The sequence below is a fragment of the Castor canadensis genome, chromosome 5 (genome assembly GCF_047511655.1).
Source record: "Castor canadensis chromosome 5, mCasCan1.hap1v2, whole genome shotgun sequence".
NCBI classification, from domain to species: domain Eukaryota; kingdom Metazoa; phylum Chordata; class Mammalia; order Rodentia; family Castoridae; genus Castor; species Castor canadensis.
The window spans coordinates 127,559,462-127,584,093 of record NC_133390.1 but is presented as its reverse complement, the minus strand read 5'-3'; the positions used below and the strand labels follow the sequence as shown (position 1 = coordinate 127,584,093).

The 24,632-nt window shown below is 42.0% G+C and overlaps 1 protein-coding gene and 1 non-coding gene across 5 annotated transcripts in view; one reads left to right on the top strand and one right to left on the bottom strand.

Annotated features, from left to right (window-relative positions):
- The window catches only part of Susd5 (sushi domain containing 5), a 52,255-nt gene that overhangs the window by 7,962 nt on the left and 19,661 nt on the right, over positions 1 to 24,632 (top strand). For 3 of the 4 annotated variants that reach the window (XM_020166749.2, XM_074074076.1, XM_074074075.1), the window contains exons 3-4: positions 4,572 to 4,690; positions 20,477 to 20,665. In XM_020166749.2, coding sequence (XP_020022338.2) covers positions 4,572 to 4,690; positions 20,477 to 20,665 — 308 coding nt within the window. The remainder of the gene's footprint in view (positions 1 to 4,571; positions 4,691 to 20,476; positions 20,666 to 24,632) is intronic. The other variant, XM_074074074.1, reaches the window with a different exon arrangement.
- On the bottom strand, positions 15,365 to 15,468 carry LOC141423637 (U6 spliceosomal RNA). Its single transcript, XR_012448476.1, has one exon. It is a non-coding gene; the product is annotated as a U6 spliceosomal RNA (small nuclear RNA).

Here is a 24,632-nt window from a genome sequence, read left to right as displayed (position 1 = left end):
AGCCAGCATTAACTTCTAGAAATGTGAGTGAAGATACTTCCAGCTGATTCCACCCCCAGCTCTTGGATTCTTGCCAGCCTGAGCCTTCCCAGCTCAGGCTTTAGACATCACAGAGAAACAGCCAGTCCCACTGTGTCTTGTTTCAGTTCCTCACCATGGACTCCTTTAGAGAAGTAATTTTTATGGTCAGATGGGAGAAAGCTTCCCAGTAGTACTGGTACCTATTCTTTAGTCATATTCAGAGAAGGCAGGAGCCATTCCACTTTTTTCTTCATGCTAGAGGAATGTGAAAGAGCAGAATAGGCCCCAAGAACTGCTTTGGTAGATGATGACCCTGGAGATGCTTGACTGGCAGGTGGCCATAGGAAACACAGGCCATGCTGACTCACATCTCCACATGCACCAAAGTGTGAGGCAGTGACTGGATGAAGGGACGACTGAAGCGCTGTCCTAAGCTTTGCAGTGAATCTGGAACTGTGGTTCTCTCTGCCAGATATGTTATGTCCGCATCTGAAATAGACAAAATGTTTCCATAATGTAGTCAGGCAGAAGAAGTAGAAGTGCCTTTTATAATTCTGTTACTATTTTATAATTCTGTTGCACCAACATATTTAACACAATTAGGTTATTCAGAGATCCTGAAGAGCCAGCCTGTAGATAGGCTTAGATCTCCCAGGATGGAGTCATTGGTAAAGTCCATTTTCTGTGGGTTTGACATAAGTAAGAGAGTTTCTTCGTACTGAGATAGTACTGCATAGATAAAACTCTCATATTTACTGTGCAGAACATTAAAATTTGATTTTCTATCCTCCCATATTAATATTTCTGGAACTAGGAAATATCTGACTGTTACTATGTACATTTCATTGTTGTCTTTCCTGTGTAGCTCCCCACTGAATATATACTGAAAAGCAATTATTAAATGCCTGGTACATCTCATAATTATGATATAGTAGATACATTGCAAATCTGATCTGTATCTCCATGAGTATGTGTTGAGCATACACATAAATCCAGAGAAGGCTAAAGATCTAGAGTGATGAATTCAGAAATTGGGGGCTCCCGTTTCCTGGAAATTTTTGCAGATTCCATAAAAGTGAGTAACAATCTTGACAGCCTCATGGAACTAGGAGGATGGAGACTTGAACTCACCTGTGCAGGAGGCCTGATGAGCCCTTTTGCATTGGGATAGCACCTTGCAGGACTGTGCCCCAGGAATAAGAATAAACTGGACACAGCATATTGGACAGTATACTGGACACAGGCATCCCTATTAACAGCACCAAACTATCAACTTCTTTAAAGCCACAAACTTGGATGGCTATCACACTGAGTTTCAGGACTCCAGGTGTCTAGACGAATCAATAAAATTCTCTAATAAGGAAGATAATATTATCCTGGACCTCAATTTATTTAAACAATTTTAGCCAATGTTGGATTTCTCAAACAATATAAAGTAACTAGTTACATGAAGAAATAAGAAGAATAAAATGTTGGAGAAACAAGTATGAATAGAAATTCTAGACATTAGCATTGGTAGATACAGACATTAAAATAATTATTCTTAAAATGTTCAAAACTATAAACGACAAGAAGGAGATTTTTAGCAGAGGATGAGAAACTAAAAATAATCAAATGGATACTAGAAATGAAGAATACATGAACTAAAATTGAGAACATAATAAATAGATCGAACAACTAATTAAAAAGAGCCAAAGGGAGAATTAGCAAACTGGAGAATATTTTAGAATAAATAACAGGGATAAAGAATGGAAAGCAGAAGAACAGGTAAAGGTCAAAGAAGATGTCTGTAAGTAGAATGTCTGTAAGTAGAATTCTAAAGGAGATAAGAAAGAAAATGGAGTAAAAGTAATATGAGAATGATCCACAACTGAAGAAAAACATCAATCCTAGATTCAAGAAGTCTGGCAAAACCCAAGTAGGACAAATGAAAAATCCAGAACAGGCACATCATGGAAAAACTGATAAGAATCAAATATGAAGGGCTGGAGGTGTGGCTCAAGTGGTAGAACAGCTGTCTAGCCAGCACAAGGTCCTGGTGGAGTAACTCAAGTGTAGAACACATGTCTACCAAGTGCAAGGCCCTGAGTTCAAACCCCAGTACCACCAAAAAAAGAACCAAATATGAAGAAAAATTAAAAGAAATATGAAGGAGCAACAATGAACCAACAATTAAAGCCCAAAGCTGATTGATATCTTCTAAGTGCTCAAAGAAAATTACTGTCAAACTAGAATTCTATACCAGTGAAAATATCTTCCCATAATAAAGGTGAAATAAGCACATTTTCAGATAGACAGAAGATGAGGGACTTCAATACAGTTAACCCTCACTAAAAGAAACACTTAAAGGGCGCTCTTTGGATGGGAGGATAATTGCAGTAGAAGGCTGGAGATGTGTAAAAGAAAGAATGGAAGAGTAAATATGGGAGCAAATTGAGATTATATAATTATATTAAGCAGTAATAATATTGCACACTAAAATAGTACATAAGTGAGAAGTATTTTAAATACACAATACATAACATTTTAAGTTGTATTATTGGGAGGAGGGTAGAAATAATATTAAATTTTAATAAGTCAGAGGATCCTGTCATAACCTCTGGATTTTACCTGAAAGAACAATAAAAGGATGAATAACTTTTAAATCAATACAGAGGAAAACCAGAATGAAAAAAAATCAAATAATCCAAAATAGGAAAAAGGAAGCAGAGAGTGAGGAATTAACAGTGTTAATTAAAAGCACTTGTAAGATGATAGATTTAAATTCAAAGAGATTGGTGACTGGGCTGTGGAGTTGTTCAGGTGCAAACCCTAAAACCACAAAACATACAAACAAAAACCCAAAACAAAACAAAGTGATTGGTGATTAAGTCAAATATAAGTAGATAGCTGTTCCCATTACAATACAAAAATTGTCAGATGGATTTTTAAAAATCCAACCATTGCTGGTTACAAAAGATATTCCAAAATACAGAATAATGGAAATAAGCATATATTTAAATTTGAATAATATAAAAAAATATATATAGCATTGTCGACTCCAGTGGAAACGTGCTTTATGACAAGTATGCCCCCAGCCCCGCCACACTGGGGACCAAATGGAGCCACACCTGCAAGAGGCACATGGTAAATGCTGTGTATACCCTTTGAGATTGCTCAGAGCCAGATCTTGAGGATACTCACAGGGACGATGGTGGTAGGGCATGCTGCCTACAATAACGTCAAAGTCACTTATCAAAGACACCTCCCAAATGGTCCCCTTAGCCAGAAGACCAATTGCCTGGAAAATTCTGCCATGTCTCTGAAGAATTTCATCAAGAAACTGCTAGACCAGGATATCCAGGCCAGGAAAAGTGGATGTTCTCTATGGAAGATGTCCAGGCCACCGTAGAACTGACAAACTAGTTGAAGTCAAGTGGATATAGCATCAGGTCCAGAATCCCCCCCAAAACCTAGTGGCTCTCAGGAGGCAGAGGCAGCAGCAGGAGAAACAGGGGGAGGGCTACCAGGCAGTTCTCCAGCTTCACAGCTGGGGAGAGAGAATTCTACCCCAACTTAATACCCATTGAAACTTTGCCTCAGCTATTGTGTTCCGTACCTGGCTGTGTCCCATGGAAGGGAGGGGAAGTCCCAGTGTCAGGACCCATACCTGGACTGCTCACTTCACAAATGGTGCTAACCATGGATCCCAGGTGCCAAGCAAGCTTTTGACTTTCTGGTAGCAGGGCACACTGGGATATGTAGTTTCCCGATGCTGCCATATCACTAGGGTGACCATTTGTCCTCTTTTTTTTGTTGTTGTGGAGAGTACTGTGTTGCCCAGGCTGGCCTTGAACTCCTGGGCTCAAGCAGTCCTCCTGCTCCAGCTTCCCAAGTTGCTGGGACTCTGGATGTCTGTTTTATGCCTTCCGTTCCCAAGTAATTAATAGCATCCTTTCACCTGCAAAAGTGTCCTGGTTAGATTCTGAATTGTAAGGTCACAGAACACATCACAGATTCTGCCTTTGGCTCAGAGACACAGAGTTGGATCTAGACTGTCAAGATACTATCTGCTGACTTCCAGAGTAGCCATCACTGGGAAGTTTAGATCTTCATAGGGTTCCAAGGCAGTGAGGTAAGTGTGTAGCTTGGAATCAACTTCTCGTCTTTAGAAAAGCAGTCTCTTATGTAGACTAATAAGAGGGTCTACTTAATTAAAGTTCTGCTTTAATTAATTAATGGTTTTTTTGGTCTTATTTTCCTTTGCTAAACCAAATCTCTTTAAAACTCAAATGCTTCCTTTGATAAATTGTTAAAAAAAACAAAAACAAAAAACATATACTAGAAGAGATCAACAATGTATTGCCTCTGAAACTTGAATTGATATCTGCGACTTCAACTTTAGCATCACCTGTTTTCCAGAATGTAGACCTTTGGGAAAATGTTACCATACTGATGACGTCATTCAAAGCTCATGAGTCAGCAAAAGTCAATGCTGATTCAGAAAAGTATTCTTTTCTGTTTTTTCAACCCAGAGAAGTTGTCCTAACCCAGTGTCCTCTTTGTTTCAGGACAACTGTGTGCAGCAAAGGGAGTGGTGAACAACAAGTCATGAGAGCTGTCGATGTGATAATTGAGAGCCACCCAGTTCCTGGTGGCATGTACAATGCCTTTTGTATTAAGGATGAAGGTCAGTGCCGTTGTCTCTGTGAAGGTCTTGGAGGGACCTTGACATTGCTGTCTTAGGTTGGGCTCTCTAGAAGAAGACCTTGAAGTGAGAATTCTCTGAATATGCTTTATCAAGAAGTCTTCCAAGGAAAAGCCAATAGGACTATGGGGTATACTGGACAGGAAGGGAAAGTGGTCAAGCAGTGGTGCAATGTGAGGCAAAGCTCACAGCAGTTGTGAGGAGTGGGTAACTTTGACCTAGTGTTTCGGGGAGTCTCTGGAGACCGTACAAGTAACCATGGTTTTGCTGATTTGCGGGGAGGAATCGGGTGTTCATACCACTGCACTCATCAGTCATTGGTATAGGTCTGCTTCCCAGGCTCTTCTGGTTTTTTCTTTACATAGGCAAACATTCTGATAGCCTGAGTGCCACCTTGCAACAAAGAGGCAGAGATGCCCACTCAGGATGCCCTGGGCCTGGGAACGGTCTGCGTCTGTGGGGAATATGAGCAGGGCCCTGGCAGCATCTGCTAGAGTTGCTGATGGTCACAACTTGTGCTTAGGTCTCTCCTCATAATGAACTACATGCTCAAAAGAGAAAAAAAAAATCTATTTCCTAAAAAGGAAATTTATAGGACTTAGGAATCTACGCCTAGGAAGGAAAATTTAACTTCCTTCTGGAAAATCAACTGAGTGGTGGGAAGAAAACCATAAAGAAGTCTCCAGACAGCATTTCATTTGGACCAAAATAAGAACACCTTCATTATCAGAAACACATGCCAGTGTAGGAGACTATTTACAAGAACAGAGAAAAGGCCAGGTTCTTAATCATCATTCATAGAAATTGCAATGTTCTGCTTGGCTGCACTCTGGTCTCATCTGGGAAGTATTAAAAAATACTGATGCCTAGGTGCCAACCCTAGAAATTCTGGTCTAAATGTTCTGGGCATTGAAGTTTTTAAAAAATATCCCAGTGATGTTAACATATAGCCTAGGTAGAGAACTGTGTTTATAATGCAGGGTTTCCTAAACTTCTCTGATCATTAGGATACCAGATGAACTTGGTAAAAGTACAAATCCTCAGGCTGCATCCCAGATGCACCAAGTCCATCTCTCCAGGGGAGAGGTCAGAAGAGTTGGTAAATGTCAGAGCTAGTGATAGACACCTCTTCTGTTATGGAGTCTCTGCCCAGGAAGGGTCTTCATTTGCTGGTTTTTAAGTGAGAATGTTGAAAAAGTCTCCTGATTATCCAATTAAGTAATACAAAATATGGCCTTGTTTTGGAAAGACCCAGAAATAGCAAGATATATGTAAATTAAAATGATCCTTTGAATCCCAAATACGTAGAGAGTCAGAACCCTGAGGGATACAGGACAGAGCCAGAATTAAAACAGGAGACCTTGTTTCTTCAGAGAGCTCAAGTGAATCTGAGTCCTATCAGCTCTGATGGGTAAGAGGCATCCATTAGCTTTTGGATGAAACATATCACCCAAAATGTCATGACTTAAACCACTATTCATTTAGCTCACAATTTTATGGACCAATTTATGTGGCCCTCTGCTAGTCTTGGCTGGATTTGTTTATAAGTCTGTAGACAGTGGCTGATTAGCAAGTAGACTTGCTTCTTGGAAGTTGGTTGGTTGTTGGCTCAGGCAAGGGGGCAGACGAGCCATGTGCTTGCAGCATCCAACAGGCTAGCCTGCTACTCCACCTCACAGGCCATCACATAGGCAGTGTGAATGCAAGTATGTGCCCCTTTTGTCTACCATGATAGTGCAGGAAGCCAGAGATAGAAAACATCCATTCATGTCCAATAGGGCGCAAAGATCAAAGCCACAATAGTGACTCCAAATTTGAGTCATGGACAAACCAACATAATGTTACACCCCAAGGAATACATTAATTCATTGATACTATATTCCTCTCTCAAATGCCTAACTCGATCTAATCATGGGGAACCAGTAGTCAAACTCAAACTGAGGCAAATCCTGCTCTTTAAAAGGGTTGAGAATAAGAAATACAAAGAAAGGCTAAGCAGCTGCTCTACATTAAAACAGAATAAAAAGACTTGACAACGAAATGCAATTTGTGATTCTGGAATGTATCCTAGACTAGGAAAAACATAGCTATATTTGATGCAGTTTGAAGATGGATTGTAAATTAAATAATAATATGACACCAGTGTTTCAATTTCTTGATTTTCACAACTGTACTGCAGCTGTGTAAGAGAATAATCTTGATCTTAGGAAATGCACACCAAAGCTTTTAGGGGCAAGAAGATGTTATATCTACAACATACTTACCAATGGCTCAGAAAAAAATCAATAGGTATAGATAAAAATATGTACATGTTCATATAGAGGTACACACACCTACATGGAAGTGTATGTGTGTAGAGAGAGAGGGAAATAATGATAAATAGGGCAAAGTGAATACAGATTGGTGAACCTGTGGAAGTTATTTGTTCTTACAATCTTCTCTACCTTTGACATTACATAAAAATAGAAAATTTGAGCCAGTTGTGGTGGTACACACCAGTAATCCCTGGACACGGGAGGCTGAAGCTGGAGAATTGTGAGTTTGAGACCACTTGGACTTCATAGTGAGACCCTGTCTCAAAAAAATAACAAAAATTAAACTTAATTTAAAAAATCAAATAATTTACATATTCCTTGAAAAACAACAATAACAACAACGAATTAAAAATAAGTCTTCCAAATAATAATAACAACCAACAACCCTTCATGATCTGGGGAGCCAACGGGTGATGTGAAGTTGGGTGAACCAAGACCCAGGCACAGTGAGGACATGTTCCCGGCATGTGTTCAAGAGCTAGAGTGTCAATGCTGGCAGTGACTTTAGGCTCCCCACACTTGCCCCCATTTGTCAGCCCTACAGAACAACACACCATTGATAAGGCTTTTGGGGCTTTTGTGATGCCTGACTGTGCGCGTGTGGACTGGCTGCTGTTTTAATGTGGTCGGCAGAATGTGTGGCTCACCATGGTCACCATGCTCAAGGGTCCTGTGTCCCAGAGTGGGTTACCTGAGCCTTGCCTGGCTCCCCTAATCTCTGAGTCAGGAATACTGCCGGGGTCTTGGTCCTGGAGCTAGACTGATGGGGAGGCTTTAGGTTAATCAGAAGGGGGCTTCAGGAGAGCACGCTGAGGTGGGTTAGGGTCACAGGGCTGTTATCTGCTTTGCTGTCTAGAAAAGCCACTCAGAGAGTTCTGTCCCTGTCCTCTGTAGAAGAAGCGTGTAAACTGCCCCCCAAGTCCCCTTCTCTGCAGAGCAGCTGCTTTTCCTCAGTGGAGCTCTTGCTGATGGCAGCTGACAAGGGAAATCATTGGCTGAGAGAAAGTGCAGCTCCTTGATGGAAGCAAGCCGAGGAGCAGAGGCCGCAAGGTCCCTGCCTGCGTGTAGGTGAGGTCCAGCCCAGCACACCCATGTGGCAGGCCCAGGAGGGTCCCCCTTCCCGTGATGTTCCATGGTCCTATGCCCTGTGCTGCTGCTTCCTCCCAGCAAGACAAAGGGTGGAGAGCACTAACCCCGGAACCCCACAAAGAGCCCAGAGGGAAAACGGCCTGGGAAAGTTCAGGCAGCTCCTCCAATGGTGCCTTATTGAAATGAAGTTTGTCACCAACGTAGACTTTTCTTCTTTTCCTTATAGTGTTTTTGTTTCACTGACAGCGATTTTCCAGCCCTGTGGTGATCTCATTTAAACTAATAAGTGAAGTTATTTTTAACCAACTGGATGTGATGAAATAAGTCGCCTCCACTTGGGTTTTTGACTTTGCTTCTCTTGGCAGGCTTCCAGTTTCCTCTCACCTCTGTCTTTTGCACTGTAAGTCTACACTGTGTTTCTGTTTCTCCCCACAGAGACAGGGCTGGTCTTACTGCCCTTCTCCACAACATCTTCACCTTCTCTGTACTGCATTCCTCTTCCTCTGCATACTGTATGGGCACCTATATTTCCCTTAAGAACAGGAATGAATCATTCATTCCCTTCCTTTATACCATCAAGAAGAGACCTGAGGACTGGGGAAGTGACTCAAGTGGTAGAGTTCTTGCCTACCAATCCCAAGGCCATGAGTCCAAATCCCATTATCACAAAAAAGCTGATCTTACCTGTCTTTTAGAGTGATCAGGAATTTTTTTTTCACATTTTTATTAGTTGTGCAGAGGGATTCATTGTGACATTTCCACTTATGCTTATAATGTACCTTGGTTAGATTCATCCCCCACTATCATTCTCCCTCTTCCCCCCTCCCCTCTATTTAAAACGGTTTCAACGTTCTATCTTCATACATGTATATAGAGTACGTTGACCATATTCACCCTCCTTTACCTTCTCCATGCACCCTTCCCCTCCCACTAATACTCTTCCCCTAACCGGACCTGTTTTACATTTCTGTCCATTATTGTTAAAGTATATGTTCATTGTTCAAAGATGTTTTACCATGTATTTCACTTGTGAATATATTGTACTGTATCAGTCTAATCCTCTCTATTATGCTTTCTTACCATTTTCCTCCCGCCCCCTGTTATTCAATAGCTTTCCGTGTGTTTTGATCAGGAATTTTTGAGAAGACTCAATTCCCAGGTTTGCCTGAAAGAGGCCCCATGCCTCTTTCTTTTGGTGGAATTCTCCAGCAGTCACTATGAGACAGGAACGGGTTAAGGGTACTATTTGGAACAGCTGATAGAACGTTTTTATTGCAGGGTGTCCCAAGGAAGTGTCAAAGACTGAGCTCATTGCCACTGACCTGGTGTTGGTCATTTATTTGTTTGTGTAGACTCATGCAAAGTCTAGTGCTCACAATTGTGAGTACTCCAGTCAGATAATAGACAGGCAGAGGACTCATCCACACCCTCCAGTATATTGTGATAGGTAAGAAATAAACATGTTTCCATGACACAAAAGAGAAGGTAATTAGGGAGACTTCCTAAGGCAGTGGCTTTGAGGTGGAACTTGGAAGAATTTGTTTCATGGGGATAATGGGTAGGAAGGGAGGACAGGACATTGTAGACACAAAGAACAGGCAAAACCAACACTAGGAGTCTGAAGGTCCCAGTGTCTCCAGAGAGACCAGCTCTGAGTGTACTAATGCTCCAGTGCAGGTAGCCAGGTTCAGATATTGTGGGTAGGGTTCCCAGCAGCTGCTGGACCCATCTGAGGTGGCTGCAGAGGACAGCCCAAGTAGCTCCTGTTGCAGGAAGCAGTGACACCCTTCCCCTGATCCCTCCCACCCACACATGCACACCAAGTCTGGATGGGCATCAGGTCTTACTTTGCCAGGACTGCAACTTTCCACTATAAAAATGTGGGCTAGTCTGGAATGTAGCTCAGTGACAGAGTACTTGCCTAGCATGTACAAGGCCTTTGGTCCAATCCTGAGCACTGAACTGGGGGAAACAAACAAACAAACAAACAAAAAACAGTAGGCTAGGTCAGTCTTGACACACAAGCAGCCAGTTCCCAGGAATGCCAAGGGAGCTTCCCCTTGGCATTAGTACAAGGTCTTTGTGGCCTGGGGCTATAAATCCTTCTGTGTTGCTCAGAAGTAAAGGCTGCATTTGTGGCTGAGTGAGTGGCCTCACTCCCACAGCTCTAAACGGTCTTGCCTCTCTTGCTTTGGCCAGAGAGTACCTGCCCTAGTAAAAGCAAGGCAATGTGCTCCCTCCCACTCCCTGAAATTGAGGAGGCAGCCCTAATGATCTCTGAATCACTTGCAGTGATTATTCCCTTGTCTTGAAGAATAACACATGCTCTCCACCAACTAAATCTAGGGTCCCATTCTTCATTTCTTCTTATCTTCCTCCCCTTAAGTCCAAACTGGCACTATCCTGTAAGATGGTGCTTTAAACCATGACCCACCCCCATGTTGATCTTCATATCATACAGATAAAATGGTTCACACTCAGTATTCTTTCCTAAACAGCCTTCCTCATTCTTTTCAACATGGATAGCTAAGAATTTTCCAAATCTTTTTTAAGTTCTGGTTCCTTTTTGCTTATTTATTTATTTTTTTTGGTGGTACTGGAGTTTGAACTCAGGGCCTCATGCTTGCTACACAGGCAGGTACTCTACCACTTGAGCCATTCTACCGGCCCAACAATTCCATCTTTAAATAGTTTCTCTCTTCCTGAATTTTACTATAAAATTCAGCAGTCAGGAGGAGCCAGGTGTCTCCTTCAAAATTTTAATTAGAGATTTCCTGTACCAATTTTATTGCTCACGAGTTTTGCCTTCCACAAAACATTAGAATGCAAACACAACTCAGTCAAGTTCCCTGCTACTTTACAACAAGGATCTTCTTTCTGCTAGCATCCAACATGTTGTTCATTTTCTTCTGAGACCTCATCAGGATGGCTTTTATTGTCCATAGTCCCACCAATTTCTGTTCAGGGTTATTTAAGGATGCTTTAAATCAGCTGAGGCTTTCGTTATAGTTTTTTTTCTTTCTGGGCCCTCACCAGAATCACCTTTAATGGTCCATTTATGCCAGTGTTGGTTTTTCTCTAGCATTTACCTTACAACTGTTCCAGCCTCTACCCAGTTCCAAAGCCACTTCCACATTTTTAGGCATTTGTTACTCAACAACTCCACTTCTTGGTATCAATTTCTTAGTCTGTTTGGGCTGCTGTAATAAAATTCCATAAATGGAATAGCTTATGAACAACAGAAATTTATTTCTCACAGTCTGGAGGATGGGAAGTCCAGTATCAAGGTGCCAGTATTTGGTGACATTTGCTACAACATCACATGGCAGAAGGTGAGAGAGAGCAAGAGGAAGCTAAATTCACCCTTTTATAATAGCACCAGTCCCACCCGTGAGGGTGGAGTCCCCGTAGCCTAATCACCTCTTAAAGATTTCACCTTTTAGCTATTGTGGTGGTTCATGCCTGTAATCCCAGCCTATCTATGTGAGTGTCCTGGAGGCCCGGGTCTATAGTTAGAACTAGGCCTCCTCCATATTTTGGTTGCCCCACATTCAAATATCTGCAGCACATGTCTGGGTGCCTCTGGTGTTCCAGAAGCAAGTAAAATACAGTGAGTCTTCCCAACTCTCTCCCCTTACCAACTAATGGGCTCCCAGTTCACTACACCATATCTCTTGAGAATTTTTCACTGGCCTGAGAGTCTGGGTCCGGTAGATAAGACTACGCTACGTATCCATGTTGAATAGCAGCAAGAAAGAGCTTAGTATGTTTGAGAAACAATGCACTTAAACGGTTTCATATGAGGGGAAGGATGGTCCAGTTGTCAAGGCTGGAGAGGCTGGAAAAAGAGCTGGGTATGCAGGATGAAAAACTGGATTGAATTTTTAGGGGAAATGCAGGGTTGTTGGCTAGGTCATGCTTTTTTAATGTTTTGTGAAAATTGTTCTGGTTCTAGAAGTACAGTCCAATCCATTGGAATCTCCCAAACATGTCTTCCATGCAGAGTGCTCTGAGCCCCCTGTTGATGACAAGAAAGCTAATCAGAGCTAAGCCATGGAGCAGCATCTGGAACACAGTTATGCTTAGTGACTAGACCCATGGGCTCCATACCTAGAATTCTTGTGTTCAAATGCTGGCTGTAAACTTGCATGCCTTGGGAATGTTAGAATCCGTGACGCAGCATTCTCAAGAGACAGAATAGGATAATACCAGTAAATCACTCAGCCCAGTGCCTGACATGGGGTAAGACCTCAATAAACTAACCCATGATTTTCTTTCAAAATCATTGAGAAAAGTTCAATATGAATATATTATATGTTTATTAGATGCATATGATAATCATACAACCAAGTAATTCCATACCTAGTACCCAAGAGAAACACAGGAGCACATAAAAAATGAAAGCACAAATGCTCATAGCAACTTAGTCATTAGAGCTCAAGATGGGAAGTAATCCCAATGCCTACCAGCTAGTGAATGAATCAAAAATAGTGCTATAACCCAGATTACTATTTGGCAATAAAAAATGAAATTTTAATACATGGAAAAATATAGATGAATCTCAAAAACACTCTGCCAAATAAACAGAAAAAAAGGTTACATACACACAATATTATTCCATTTCAATGAAATTCTAGAAAAGACTGAAGTACCAGCAATAGAAAGTAGACTAGTGGGTGCTTAGGGTGAATGGAATGGGGGAGGGCACCCAAGGCCAAGGGCAAGGAGGAGGTGGCTTGGAAGAATTGTTCTGGACCTTGATTATGTGGTGATGCTTGTACAATTGCATCCATTTATTATGCTATGCACTTCAGATTGGTGGAAGTTATTTATATAAATTATACCTTAAAAGAAAAAGGAGGACAAGGAAAAGTCCTTGAGCACCTTTACAGGAATATTCTATGGTTCCACAGTTGTGTTTTTCCACAACATTCGTATCTCAATGTTCTTACCTCATTTAATCATCAAAGCAATAGCAATTCTGTAAGAAGGGTAATACCATTCATGTTAGATGAGGAAATTGAAGAAGAAAGTTCAATTCCTGTTTCTGGTCACAGCTCCTGGGATGTGAAGATGGGAGCTTTCACATATGTCCTGTTCCTCCCCTTCCCAATCCTGTGAATCAGGTCCCCAAACCCAAACTTCTACAAACATCTCCTGATTTCTGTTGACCCTAAACCTGCAATTCTCATTATGGACCTTGAATGTGCTTCACAGTCTTGACTACAGGAATAAAATAAAAAGAGCTATCTGCCATAGTTTAGTTCCCACTCTGTTGCCTGTGTTCACTCATTTAATCCTCACAGCACTGCAAGGAGTGACTGATAACTACAGTAATTTTACAGGTGAGAACACTGAGGTACCACAAGGTTAAGTAACTTGTCCAAAGTCAAGCAGCTAGTAAGCTGGGGAGCAAGGACTGAAACCCAGGTTTTTGTTTTCTGAGATGCTCTTTTCACCTGCAAATAGCTCATCTTCACAGGGACTGCTGTCTAGCTAAGATTTATGATGCTTGTGTTAGGGTGACCCTGTCTTCCAGTTTGTTCCGAATGGTTCTTGTTTGTGCTGGTAGTTATTTTTGTTTGTCTGTTTTGCAGTACTAGGAGTTGAATTCAGGGCCTTTTACTTGAGCACCCCACCACTTGAGCAACACACCCAAGCACTTTTGGTTTTAATTTGTTTTTCAGATAGGGTCTCTCCCTAGCTTTGCCCAGGCTGACCTCTGACCATTATCATCCTGTCTCTGCCTCCCAAGTAGCTGGAATTACAGGCTGTTCCACCACTCCTGACCCTGTTTCTGTTTTTTTGTGGGGCTGGGGATGGAACCCAAGGATTCACCTATGCTAGACAAGTGCTCTACCACTGAGCTACATCCTAGCCCCTGTTCTGGTAATCTAATAAGCCAGGGTCCCTATCATTTTATTATCCTCATATGGATAATAAACTGTACGGTCACCCTAGCTATTATTAATACAGGCTTGATTAAGAAGAAAATCCCCCCAGGGAACTCTGTTACCAAAAGCAAGAGACTGTGAAGAGTAGAATACCCTACTCTCTACAGATGTTCATTGTTTTTGACGCCAAGATAATCCGACAGCTCCAGAAGTACTGCCTTTGCCTGTGGGGGCAAGTAGAACCTTCCTGAAAATCCCCTTGTGTCATCACCACAAGTTAAAGTGATTCTTTGCTGCACGCAGGGACTATAGCCCAACACAAGAATTTGCATCCATGAGGAATCCTCATGGGCCCAACTCTGCTGGCTGCTTCCCAACTTGAATCCAAGCCTCCATCACTGATCACTTTCACTAATGGGCAAATATGGGTCTATATTTGATTTCATCTTCTTGTGAGCCATTCTGTTTTGCCATTTTAGTGGCCTCAGACAGCATTCATTTCTAAGCCAGGCATCCTGTGCTAGGCTATCTTTTGTTTAAGAAACTGAATAGCACAGCAGGGTGTGTTTCTCTAACCCTCCAGGCAATTCTGCTGTGTGATCCAGTTTGAGGACCATGGCTGTGGAGAATTTAAGAACTAACAATGAAATTGGGTAGGCTGGGGAGGGGAGGTAGTGATGGTGCCCTTGGGTGGGAGGGAGACGAGAAGGCTGAGCAGGGACCCTAGGACAACTTCTCCAGGCTAGAGGCATAGCTCAAGAGGTAGAGCTTGCCTAGCAAACCCCAGTACCAAAAGACAACTTCTCCATACAGCGTAGGTAACACCAAAAGGTAGGAAGAAAGGTGAAGCATTTGTGTCAGAATTTTCACAGATTTTGTTTATGAAATAATAACAGTTTTGAAGGCTTTTGTTTGGAATTTCAGAAGTTAAGATAGAGGTCTTACAGTTTCTCAAAGTAGCAGCATCCTTACAGGGGACTGGTGCTGTGTTTTCTAGATAGACCTGTGTGAATCTACATCGGGTAGTATTTATCAGTCTCTGGCAGAGCTTGGAGAAGAGCCTCCATTTTCCTGGAGCTAGATCCTGAAGGAGCAGAAAACAGTGGGGCAGCCGAGGAAGGTGGAGAGAACCGATGAGCGTTTGCTCCTGAGAGATACCAGTTGGAATTTGGTTTGGCCTGACTTGGTTGAGTTGAGGTTATTGCATTTTCCATGGGATACTTTGGGATGAGCCTCCATCCCCACCACACTGTTGAGGTTAGCCCTAATTTGTAGCAACTTTAGGAGGATTGCTTGTTCCTACTTGCCATAAAGGTGAGAATAATCAAGGTAGATTTTGTTTGTTTGTTTGTTGTTTTTAAAATATGGAACACTTCATGAATTTGCATGTCATAATTGCACAGAGGCCATGATAATCTCTGTACCATTCCAGTTTCAGTGTATGTGCTACCTAAGAGAACACTGTTTGATTTTGAGACAGGTCTCACTATGTATCTCAGGCAGTTCCCAAACTCAGAGTCCTCCTACCTTAGCCTCTTGACTGCTGGGATTATAGGTGTGTATCGCCACACCAAGCTTTCAAGTTGGTTTGGGTCAAAATGAAGATGGTCATTGTGTGCTGCCTTCCTGAAGCATGCATATTGAATACACATGTAACCCACATCCTTTGTCTTGTAAAATCTCTCTCATGTTGGAGAATGTGCAGAGCGATGAGTCTCTTTCTGCAAGGGCAGCCAGGCTGTTTCCCGTTTCCATGGTTTCTCAGCACGCCTCCTTGTAGCATTGTGCTTGTCAGGTAATTTCACTGTACATCCCTGTAGGAAGGCAAATGTAGAAGCAGAAGGAGAAATCACAATTAAAAACATTTCCTTCATTGTTGACAAAAATCACTGTCTCACTCGATTCAGTGCTTTTACTTCTACAAGTTCATCCCAAAGAAATAAGATATTAAAAAAAAATAAGGAATATACAAAAGTGTACACAGAAGGCTGCTCAGTGTACACTTTTTGTTTGTTATGGTGAAAAATTGGAACCAACTAAATGTCTGCCTACTGACTAAATAATGTGTACTACAATGTAGCCTTTCAAAAGCCTGAGGCGGATTATAAACATTAAAATACATGGAAAACAAAACCAAACCTGTTTCTGCTTCTGGCCCAGCACTTAAGTATCTTAAAAGCAAGCACCACTCCAGCCCAAGAAGTAAAAAGTTGAACTGACAAATTAACAACTTTTAGATCCATGAGAGAGGTGAGGTCACAGGGCATACCATTGCCTCCAAATTTGGAGAGAAGAGAATACAGTATTCACACTGTACCTGAGAGTAACCCACAAGCAGAAACCTCCAAGGAGGTCTGGGGGAGCATGGCTCTAGTGCTACAGCACTTGCCTAGCAAGTGGCAGGTCCTGAGTTAAAACCCCAGTACCACCAAAACAAACAAGCAAAAGAGAGACAGGGTCTCACTATATAACCCAGGCTGGCCTTGAACTCAAGTTCCTCCTACCTCAGCACTCCTCCCGAGTGCTGAGATTACAGGTGTGTACTACCATGGCAGCTTATTTTTCATATTCTTTTTTATTAGCTTAAATTAACTGTACTGAACGGTTTCATTGTAATATTTCCATACATGCATGCGAGGTGCTTTGATCAAATTCACCCTCTATTGCACTCTCTTGATCCCTCCCTCCTCTTTTTAAACAGCATTTAGTGAGTTTCATTGTGCTGTCTTCATATACATATAATATGAACTTTGATCATGTTCACTCAGCATCCTTTCCTTTCCCTTCCCCTTCCTGCTGGTTTCCTCTGCCAAAGAGTTCTCCCTTTTACTTGTATTCTTTTATTTAACCCCCTAGCCCTTATTTATCATAATCTTAATTTATTTCCATGTACCAGTTTTTACAATGTAATAGCAACAAGATGGTCATATATATGCTTATGTATATGTGAAATGAATGACAGCAATGATACAAGGGATGGAAAGGATATTAAAGGGACAATAAATAAATATGCCCTCAGATTTAATAGCCTGAATAAAAGGGACTGATTCCTTGAAAGAGGCAATCTGTCAAAACTAATACAGAAGCACTGGCAATCCAAATAGAATAGGAGATTGAAGAGATAATCAATAGCCCTCCACACCTGAGAGCACCAGGCCCAAGTGGGCCCCAACCTTTAAGGAAGAAATTATGCCAGTTCTCTAGAATTCTGCTAGAAGCAGAAGGAATGCTTCCTAATTTATTCCATGAGACCATCATTACCTTAGTACCAAAACCAGGTAGATACATTCCAAGAAAAGAAGACTACAGACCAATATATCTCATGAACACAGATTCAAAAATCCTCAACAAAATATTAACAAATAGAACCCAACACTGTATAAAAAAAAGAATCATACACCATGACCAAGTGGGATTTATCCAGATATACAAGACTGGTTTTACATTTAAAAAGTAATTAATGTAATCCATCACATCAACAGGTTATAGAAGCAAAAACACATGATCATATCTATGGATACAGAAGACCAAATCCAGCACCATTCATGACAAAAACATTTGACAGAGTAGAAATAGGGCAGAATTTCCTCAACTGGATAAAGCTAACACCATCCTTAAAGGTGAAAAACTTGAAGCTTTCCTGCCAAGATCAAAAGCAAGGCAAGGGGGTCCCACTCACCCACTGCTCTCAGCTTCATATGGAAGTCCTAGCTAAATCAGTAATGAAATAGGAGGCATAGAGATTGGAAAGGAGGAACTAAAACTGACTTTGGAGATAATATGACTATCTGTGTGTAAAATTCAAAAGAATTGACAAAAAAACTTTTGGAGCTAAAAGTAGGATGCAAGATGAATGTACAGAGGTCATTATTTTCCTATACAACAGCGATGAAGGAGTAGAATTTGAAATTTAAATCATGTATCATTTACATTAGCATTCCCAAATATGAAATATTTAGGTATCAATCTAACAAAATACGTCAAGATCTATATGAGGAAAACTACAAAACTCTTGATGAAATAAATTAAAGAAGAACTAAGCAAATGAAGAAATATTCTGTCTCTGGATAGGAAGACTTCATATTGTCGTCATATCAGTTCTTCTCAGTTTGATCTTTACATTCAACACCCCAATCAAAATCCAGCAAGTTATTTTGTAGATATCAAAAAACTAACCCTACAGATTATATGGAGAAGGAAAGAACCCAGAACAACCAACTCGATATTGAATGCAACAAAGTCCTGCAAAAAATAGGCTAATAGATGAATGGAACAGAAAAGAGAGCTCAGAAATAAACTCACATAAATTTGCCAATTATTATTTTTTTAAACTCAGGGCCTCCAGCTTCCTAGGCAGACCTCTAGCACTTGAGCTGCATCTCCAGCCCTTTTTTGCTTCATTTTTCGGGTAGAGTCTTGCATTTTCACTCAGGGCCAGCCTTAGACAGATCCTCATCCCATGTTTCCTGTGTGGCTGAGATTACAGGCAAGAACCACTACTGCCAACTTATTTGTTGAGATGTAGTCTTGCTAACATTTTGCCCAGGCTGGTCTCAAACCATGCTCCTCCCAATCTCTGCTTCCCAAGTAGCTGGGATTACAGGCATGAGCCATCACATCTAGCCAACCAATTGATATTTGACCAGGAGCAAAAGCAATACAATGGAGTAAAGACAGTCTTGTCAACACGGGTGCTGGGAGAACTGAACATCCAGATTCAGATCTTAAACCCTTCACAAAATTAACTCAGATGTCTCACACAACTAAATACAAAATGCTAGAAGATAGCATAGGAGAAAACCTGAGTGACCTTGGTATATCAATGACCTTCTAGATAGGACACTAAAGGTATGATCCATGAAAGAAATAATTGCTAAGCTGGTCTTGCTAAAATTAAATTTTTTTCTGTTCTACAAAAGACAAAGTCAACAATATGAGGAGACAAGCCACAGACTGGGGAAAATATTTTCAAAAGAAATATCTAACAAAGATTTGCCGTGAGGCCAGGCGCTGGTGGCTCACGCCTGTAATCCTAGCTATACAGGAGACAGAGATCAGGAGGATCACTGTTCGAAGCCAGCCTGGGCAGATAGCTCACAGAACTCGATCTCAAAAACACCCAACACAAAGGGCTGGTGGAGTGGCTCAAGTGGTAGAATGCCTGCCTAGCAAGCATGAGGCCCAGAGTTAAAACTCCCAACGCCACTAAAAATAATAATAATAATTACTATGAAAAACAAAGAACTCTTTAAACTCACCAGTAATAAAATGTACAGCTTGGTTAAAAGTGGACAGAATACCTGAACAGACACCTCACCAAAGAAAAAGATGCACAGGTGGCAAGTGAGCCCTCGAAAGATGTTGAACATCATGTCATCAGAGCATCGCAAATTATAACAGGTACCGCTGCACACCTACCAGAATGGCCAAAAGCTGGGACCCGCCAGTCCCAAAGGCTGATGAGGATGTGGAGTAGCAGGGACTGTCACTTACTGCCGCTGGAATGGAAAGTGGCTCGGCCACTTTGGGAGACAATTTGGCAATTTCTTACAGAAGTGGTTCTCTTCCGCACGATCCAGCAGTCCTGCTCTTTGGTGAAAGGAGCAATGGTTGCCTGGGTGTGGAAGGTAGGGATGAATAAGCACAGTACACAGGCTTTTCAGGACAGGGAAGCTGCTCTGAGTGGGGGAGGCATGCCATGAAGCATTGCGTAGACTCCAGAGTGAGCCACGGGAAGCCCTGCACCTTGGGAGGACTGTCTGTGTAGGCTCCTAGTTTGTAACAAGTATACCACCATGGTGGGGGACACTGCTAGTGTGGGAGGTTGGTGGGGGCAGGAAAGTGGGCATATGGGATCTCTGTAGTTTCCTGTCAGTTTTGCTGTGAACTTAAAGCTTCTCTAAAATACAGCTTATTAATTAAAATACAAAGAGAGTACTCAATAATACATACAACTTAATCCCACTTTTGTTAAAAAAATACCATATAGATTTTTTATATACACTTAACCTTCACCTCTGAGCATCTATCTATCTTTTGGTGGCTGGTTATCATTGGCGTCCAGGTTGAGGGAGGGAAGAGGCACCTTCCCTTGTACCATATGGTCTAACATTTAGCTTTTCACAGTGTACTTATTCACTTATGCAAATGAGGAACAAGTACCTGCTGCTAAGCGTGTGTCTCTGGGTCATCCTTTTAAGGAGACAGCAGGAGGTAATGTCATCTGGTGATTTAAAAATACTAAGTTTTTGTACTTGGTACCACATTGATTTATTCAACAAGTATTTTTTGAGTGCCTCATCCGTGCCAGGAATTCTGCCAGTCCCGAGATTGCCAGGGTGAATGAGAAAAAGGTGGCACTCCATGGAGAAGAGATGAGAATGGAATGGTTCTTCTTAAAGTTTGTTTCCTGCCAGGCTGAAAACGTTCTGCACAGTTTGGAGAAGCTGACTGTGATTCCTTTTCCTCAGAGAGGCCATGTGGAGACCCACCTTCCTTCCCACACACCATCCTGCAGGGCCACACTGGCTTGGAGATGGGGGATGAGCTCCTGTATGTGTGTGCCCCGGGGCCCACTGCCAGCCATCAAGAACCGGCCTTCACCTTGCTGTGTAACAGCTGTGGGGAATGGTATGGCCTGGTGCAGGCCTGCGGGAAAGGTAAGCTTCCCTAGGGCTGGCCGTGTCCCCTGCCCACAAAGAGACCATATGGTGCTGGCAGAGGGCTCCACTTCTGCTGGCTGTATGTGGTGGCCTCTTCTCCACGATGGTGCCTTGAGAGGAGACTTTCAGATCATCCTTCTGAGCTCTGGACCTGGCAGTATCTCTGCCTGGCCTGGGGATCCCTGGAGCATTACAAAAGCAGCATAGCCACACTGAACTCTGTTCTTCCTGTCTGGGTGTACAGGCTTAACAAAACCCTCCCTTCTTCTTTAAGAATGAGTTGACTGTGTTAGCTTGCTTGCTTATTCCCCTGGAAAACCACTCATAGTAGAACATCAGCTGTGGTACCCAAGCAACACCACTTCTGATAAAAGGGATCCCTGACTGGCAAACTGGGCTGGGAGAACTGTGATGAACAGGTGAAAGGAAGCCCACCCCTGAGTGTGGTGATTACTGTATCTGGGCATGACCCTTATGAGAACCTCAAGAGCTACGCTGGGGGTTGTTAACAGAGATCTCAGCCTTTGTGGGTCTTCTAAACATGGTGGACCTCATGCCAGACCTTGAAGTGTTCCTAGTCACACAGGGCTCCTCCCACTCCAGACTCCTTCAGGGACCCACTCCTGATTTTCCATGACACCCGAGTACTGTTCTACTAAGGAGAAAGACTGCAGTGCCGCCACCGTGGCCTTACTGAATTATATGACAGTTTGTCCTTGGATGTCTGCAGGTCCTGTGAGGAACCAGAACAGTTCCTAGGGTGCTGTCAGTTCCCCATGGTTGGTTGACATTGTTTGTTGGAAGCTATGGTTTGTTAGCCTCACCGCTACTTACTATCCATAGTGTGAACACACCAGCTTACCCAGTCTGCTGTTGGGTTTGTTTTCATGTTGCTATGCTGCCATGATGGGTATCGTCCTGGTGATTTGGTTAACATGTAGGCATTTCCTTATCCATTCCTGGAGTGGGATTGCTGCCATGGAGTAGGTGGTGTCCAGCTTTAGTGGATGCTGTGAAGGGATTTCCTAAAGTAGTTCTGTCAGTTGACTCCCCTGCTCAGCATCCTCAGCAACCTTTAGGGTTGCCCTCTGACCACTGCTCTGTGGTAACTGCAGTCCTGATGTTCATTTCTCTGATCACAGTGAGGCTGAGCAGTCACATGTCCATCAGGCATTAAAATTTCCTCATGTCAAATTCTGTTTCAAGGCTGGGCACAGTGGCTCCCGCTTGTAATTCTAGCTACTCGGGAGAGGGGAGATCTGGAGGATCATAGTTTGAGGGCAGCCTGGGCAAAAAGTTAGCAAGACCCCATTTCAACCAATAAAGCTGGGTGTGGTGGTCTGCACCTGTCATTCCAGCTACACAGGAGATGTAAGTAGGAGGATAGAGATCCAGGCCAGCCTAGGCAAAAACGTGAGATCCTATCCAAAAAATAACTAAAGCAAAAAGGACTGGGGAAGTGGCACAAGCGATAGAGCGTCTGAGTTAAATCCTAGTACAGCTTTAAAAAATTGAAGTACTTTGCCTATTATTCTAATGGGTTTGAATTAGTTATTTACATATTATAGAAGATTTTTACATTTTATATCTATAATTAATGTGTTGCAAATATTGTTTCCCAGGCTAGGGGTATAGCTCTTGCCTAGCATGCACAAGGTCCTGGATTCCATCCCCAGCACCACAACACACACACACACACACACACACACACACAGAAAAAAAACCTGAAAAACAAATCTTCCCATTCTGTGGTTTATCTCTTCACTCTTGGAGTTCTCTCTTTTGTTTTTTTGGGACAGGGTCTCACTATATAGTCCATGCTGGCCTCAAGCTTGAAATCCTCCTGCCCCTGCTTCCCAAGTGCTGGGATTATAGGTACACACCACCACACCCAGCTTGGAATGTCTCAAACGAATAGTTTACTGTTTTTGTTTGTTTCACTACTTTTCTAAGTCTGTGGACTATTATAAACTTTTTTTTTTCATTTTTCTTTTATTATTCATATGTGCATACAAGGCTTGGTTTATTTCTCCCCCCTGCCCCCACCCCCTCCCTTACCACCCACTCCACCCCCTCCCGCTCCCCCCCCCTCAATACCCAGCAGAAACTATTTTGCCCTTATCTCTAATTTTGTTGTAGAGAGAGTATAAGCAATAATAGGAAGGAACAAGGGGTTTTGCTGGTTGAGATAAGGATAGCTATACAGGGCATTGACTCACATTGATTTCCTGTGCGTGGGTGTTACCTTCTAGGTTAATTCTTTTTAATCTAACCTTTTCTCTAGTTCCTGGTCTCCTTTTCCTATTGGCCTCAGTTGCTTTAAGGTATCTGCTTTAGTTTCTCTGCATTAAGGGCAACAAATGCTAGCTAGTTTTTTAGGTGTCTTACCTATCCTCACCCCTCCCTTGTGTGCTCTCGCTTTTATCATGTGCTCATAGTCCAATCCCCTTGTTGTGTTTGCCCTTGATCTAATGTCCACATATGAGGGAGAACATACGATTTTTGGTCTTTTGAGCCAGGCTAACCTCACTCAGAATGATGTTCTCCAATTCCATCCATTTACCAGCGAATGATAACATTTCGTTCTTCTTCATGGCTGCATAAAATTCCATTGTGTATAGATACCACATTTTCTTAATCCATTCGTCAGCGCTGGGGCATCTTGGCTGTTTCCATAACTTGGCTATTGTGAATAGTGCCGCAATAAACATGGATGTGCAGGTGCCTCTGGAGTAACAGTCTTTTGGGTATATCCCCAAGAGTGGTATTGCTGGATCAAATGGTAGATCGATGTCCAGCTTTTTAAGTAGCCTCCAAATTTTTTTCCAGAGTGGTTGTACTAGTCTACATTCCCACCAACAGTGTAAGAGGGTTCCTTTTTCCCCGCATCCTCGCCAACACCTGTTGTTGGTGGTGTTGCTGATGATGGCTATTCTAACAGGGGTGAGGTGGAATCTTAGTGTGGTTTTAATTTGCATTTCCTTTATTGCTAGAGATGGTGAGCATTTTTTCATGTGTTTTCTGGCCATTTGAATGTCTTCTTTTGAGAAAGTTCTGTTTAGTTCACATGCCCATTTCTTTATTGGTTCATTAGTTTTGGGAGAATTTAGTTTTTTAAGTTCCCTGTATATTCTGGTTATCAGTCCTTTGTCTGATGTATAGTTGGCAAATATTTTCTCCCACTCTGTGGGTGTTCTCTTCAGTTTAGAGACCATTTCTTTTGATGAACAGAAGCTTTTTAGTTTTATGAGGTCCCATTTATCTATGCTATCTCTTAGTTGCTGTGCTGCTGGGGTTTCATTGAGAAAGTTCTTACCTATACCTACTAACTCCAGAGTATTTCCTACTCTTTCTTGTATCAACTTAAGAGTTTGGGGTATGATATTAAGATCCTTGATCCATTTTGAGTTAATCTTGGTATAGGGTGATATACATGGATCTAGTTATTATAAACTTTTTTATAGTCATTGCAGACTAATACTTTAGTAAAATGCAATGAAAATTAACTATTATACAAATAAAATTAAGATTCCAAATATAAACACAATTTATTGTTAAAGTAAATAGATATAAATTTTTCCTATTGAATTTTTACAAACGCCTCTAAAAGCTTGCCTCAGTGTATCTACATGCTAGTAATAAAAAAGAAGTTTCAGATTGGGGCAAGTGCTAGAGGACAGTGGAACAGTGGCATCCACCCTCACCCTGAGGTCCTAACATTCTCATAAGGTGCTGTAGTCACACCATCCAGTGAGTCACACCCACCAGCCAGATGGGTGTTTACTGGCCCTGGCAGAATGAGAACTAAATGCAAGTCTGTGTGTTAGAAATGGTGTTTATTTTCTCACTGTGGCACAGAGCTGCAAAGCCATTAGAGCTATGGAAAGGTACCCTGGCTTCTCCACTTGGTGGGGTATAGAGATTTTTTCAGTGCTCATTGCTTTGTAGAATGAACATTTAAAGT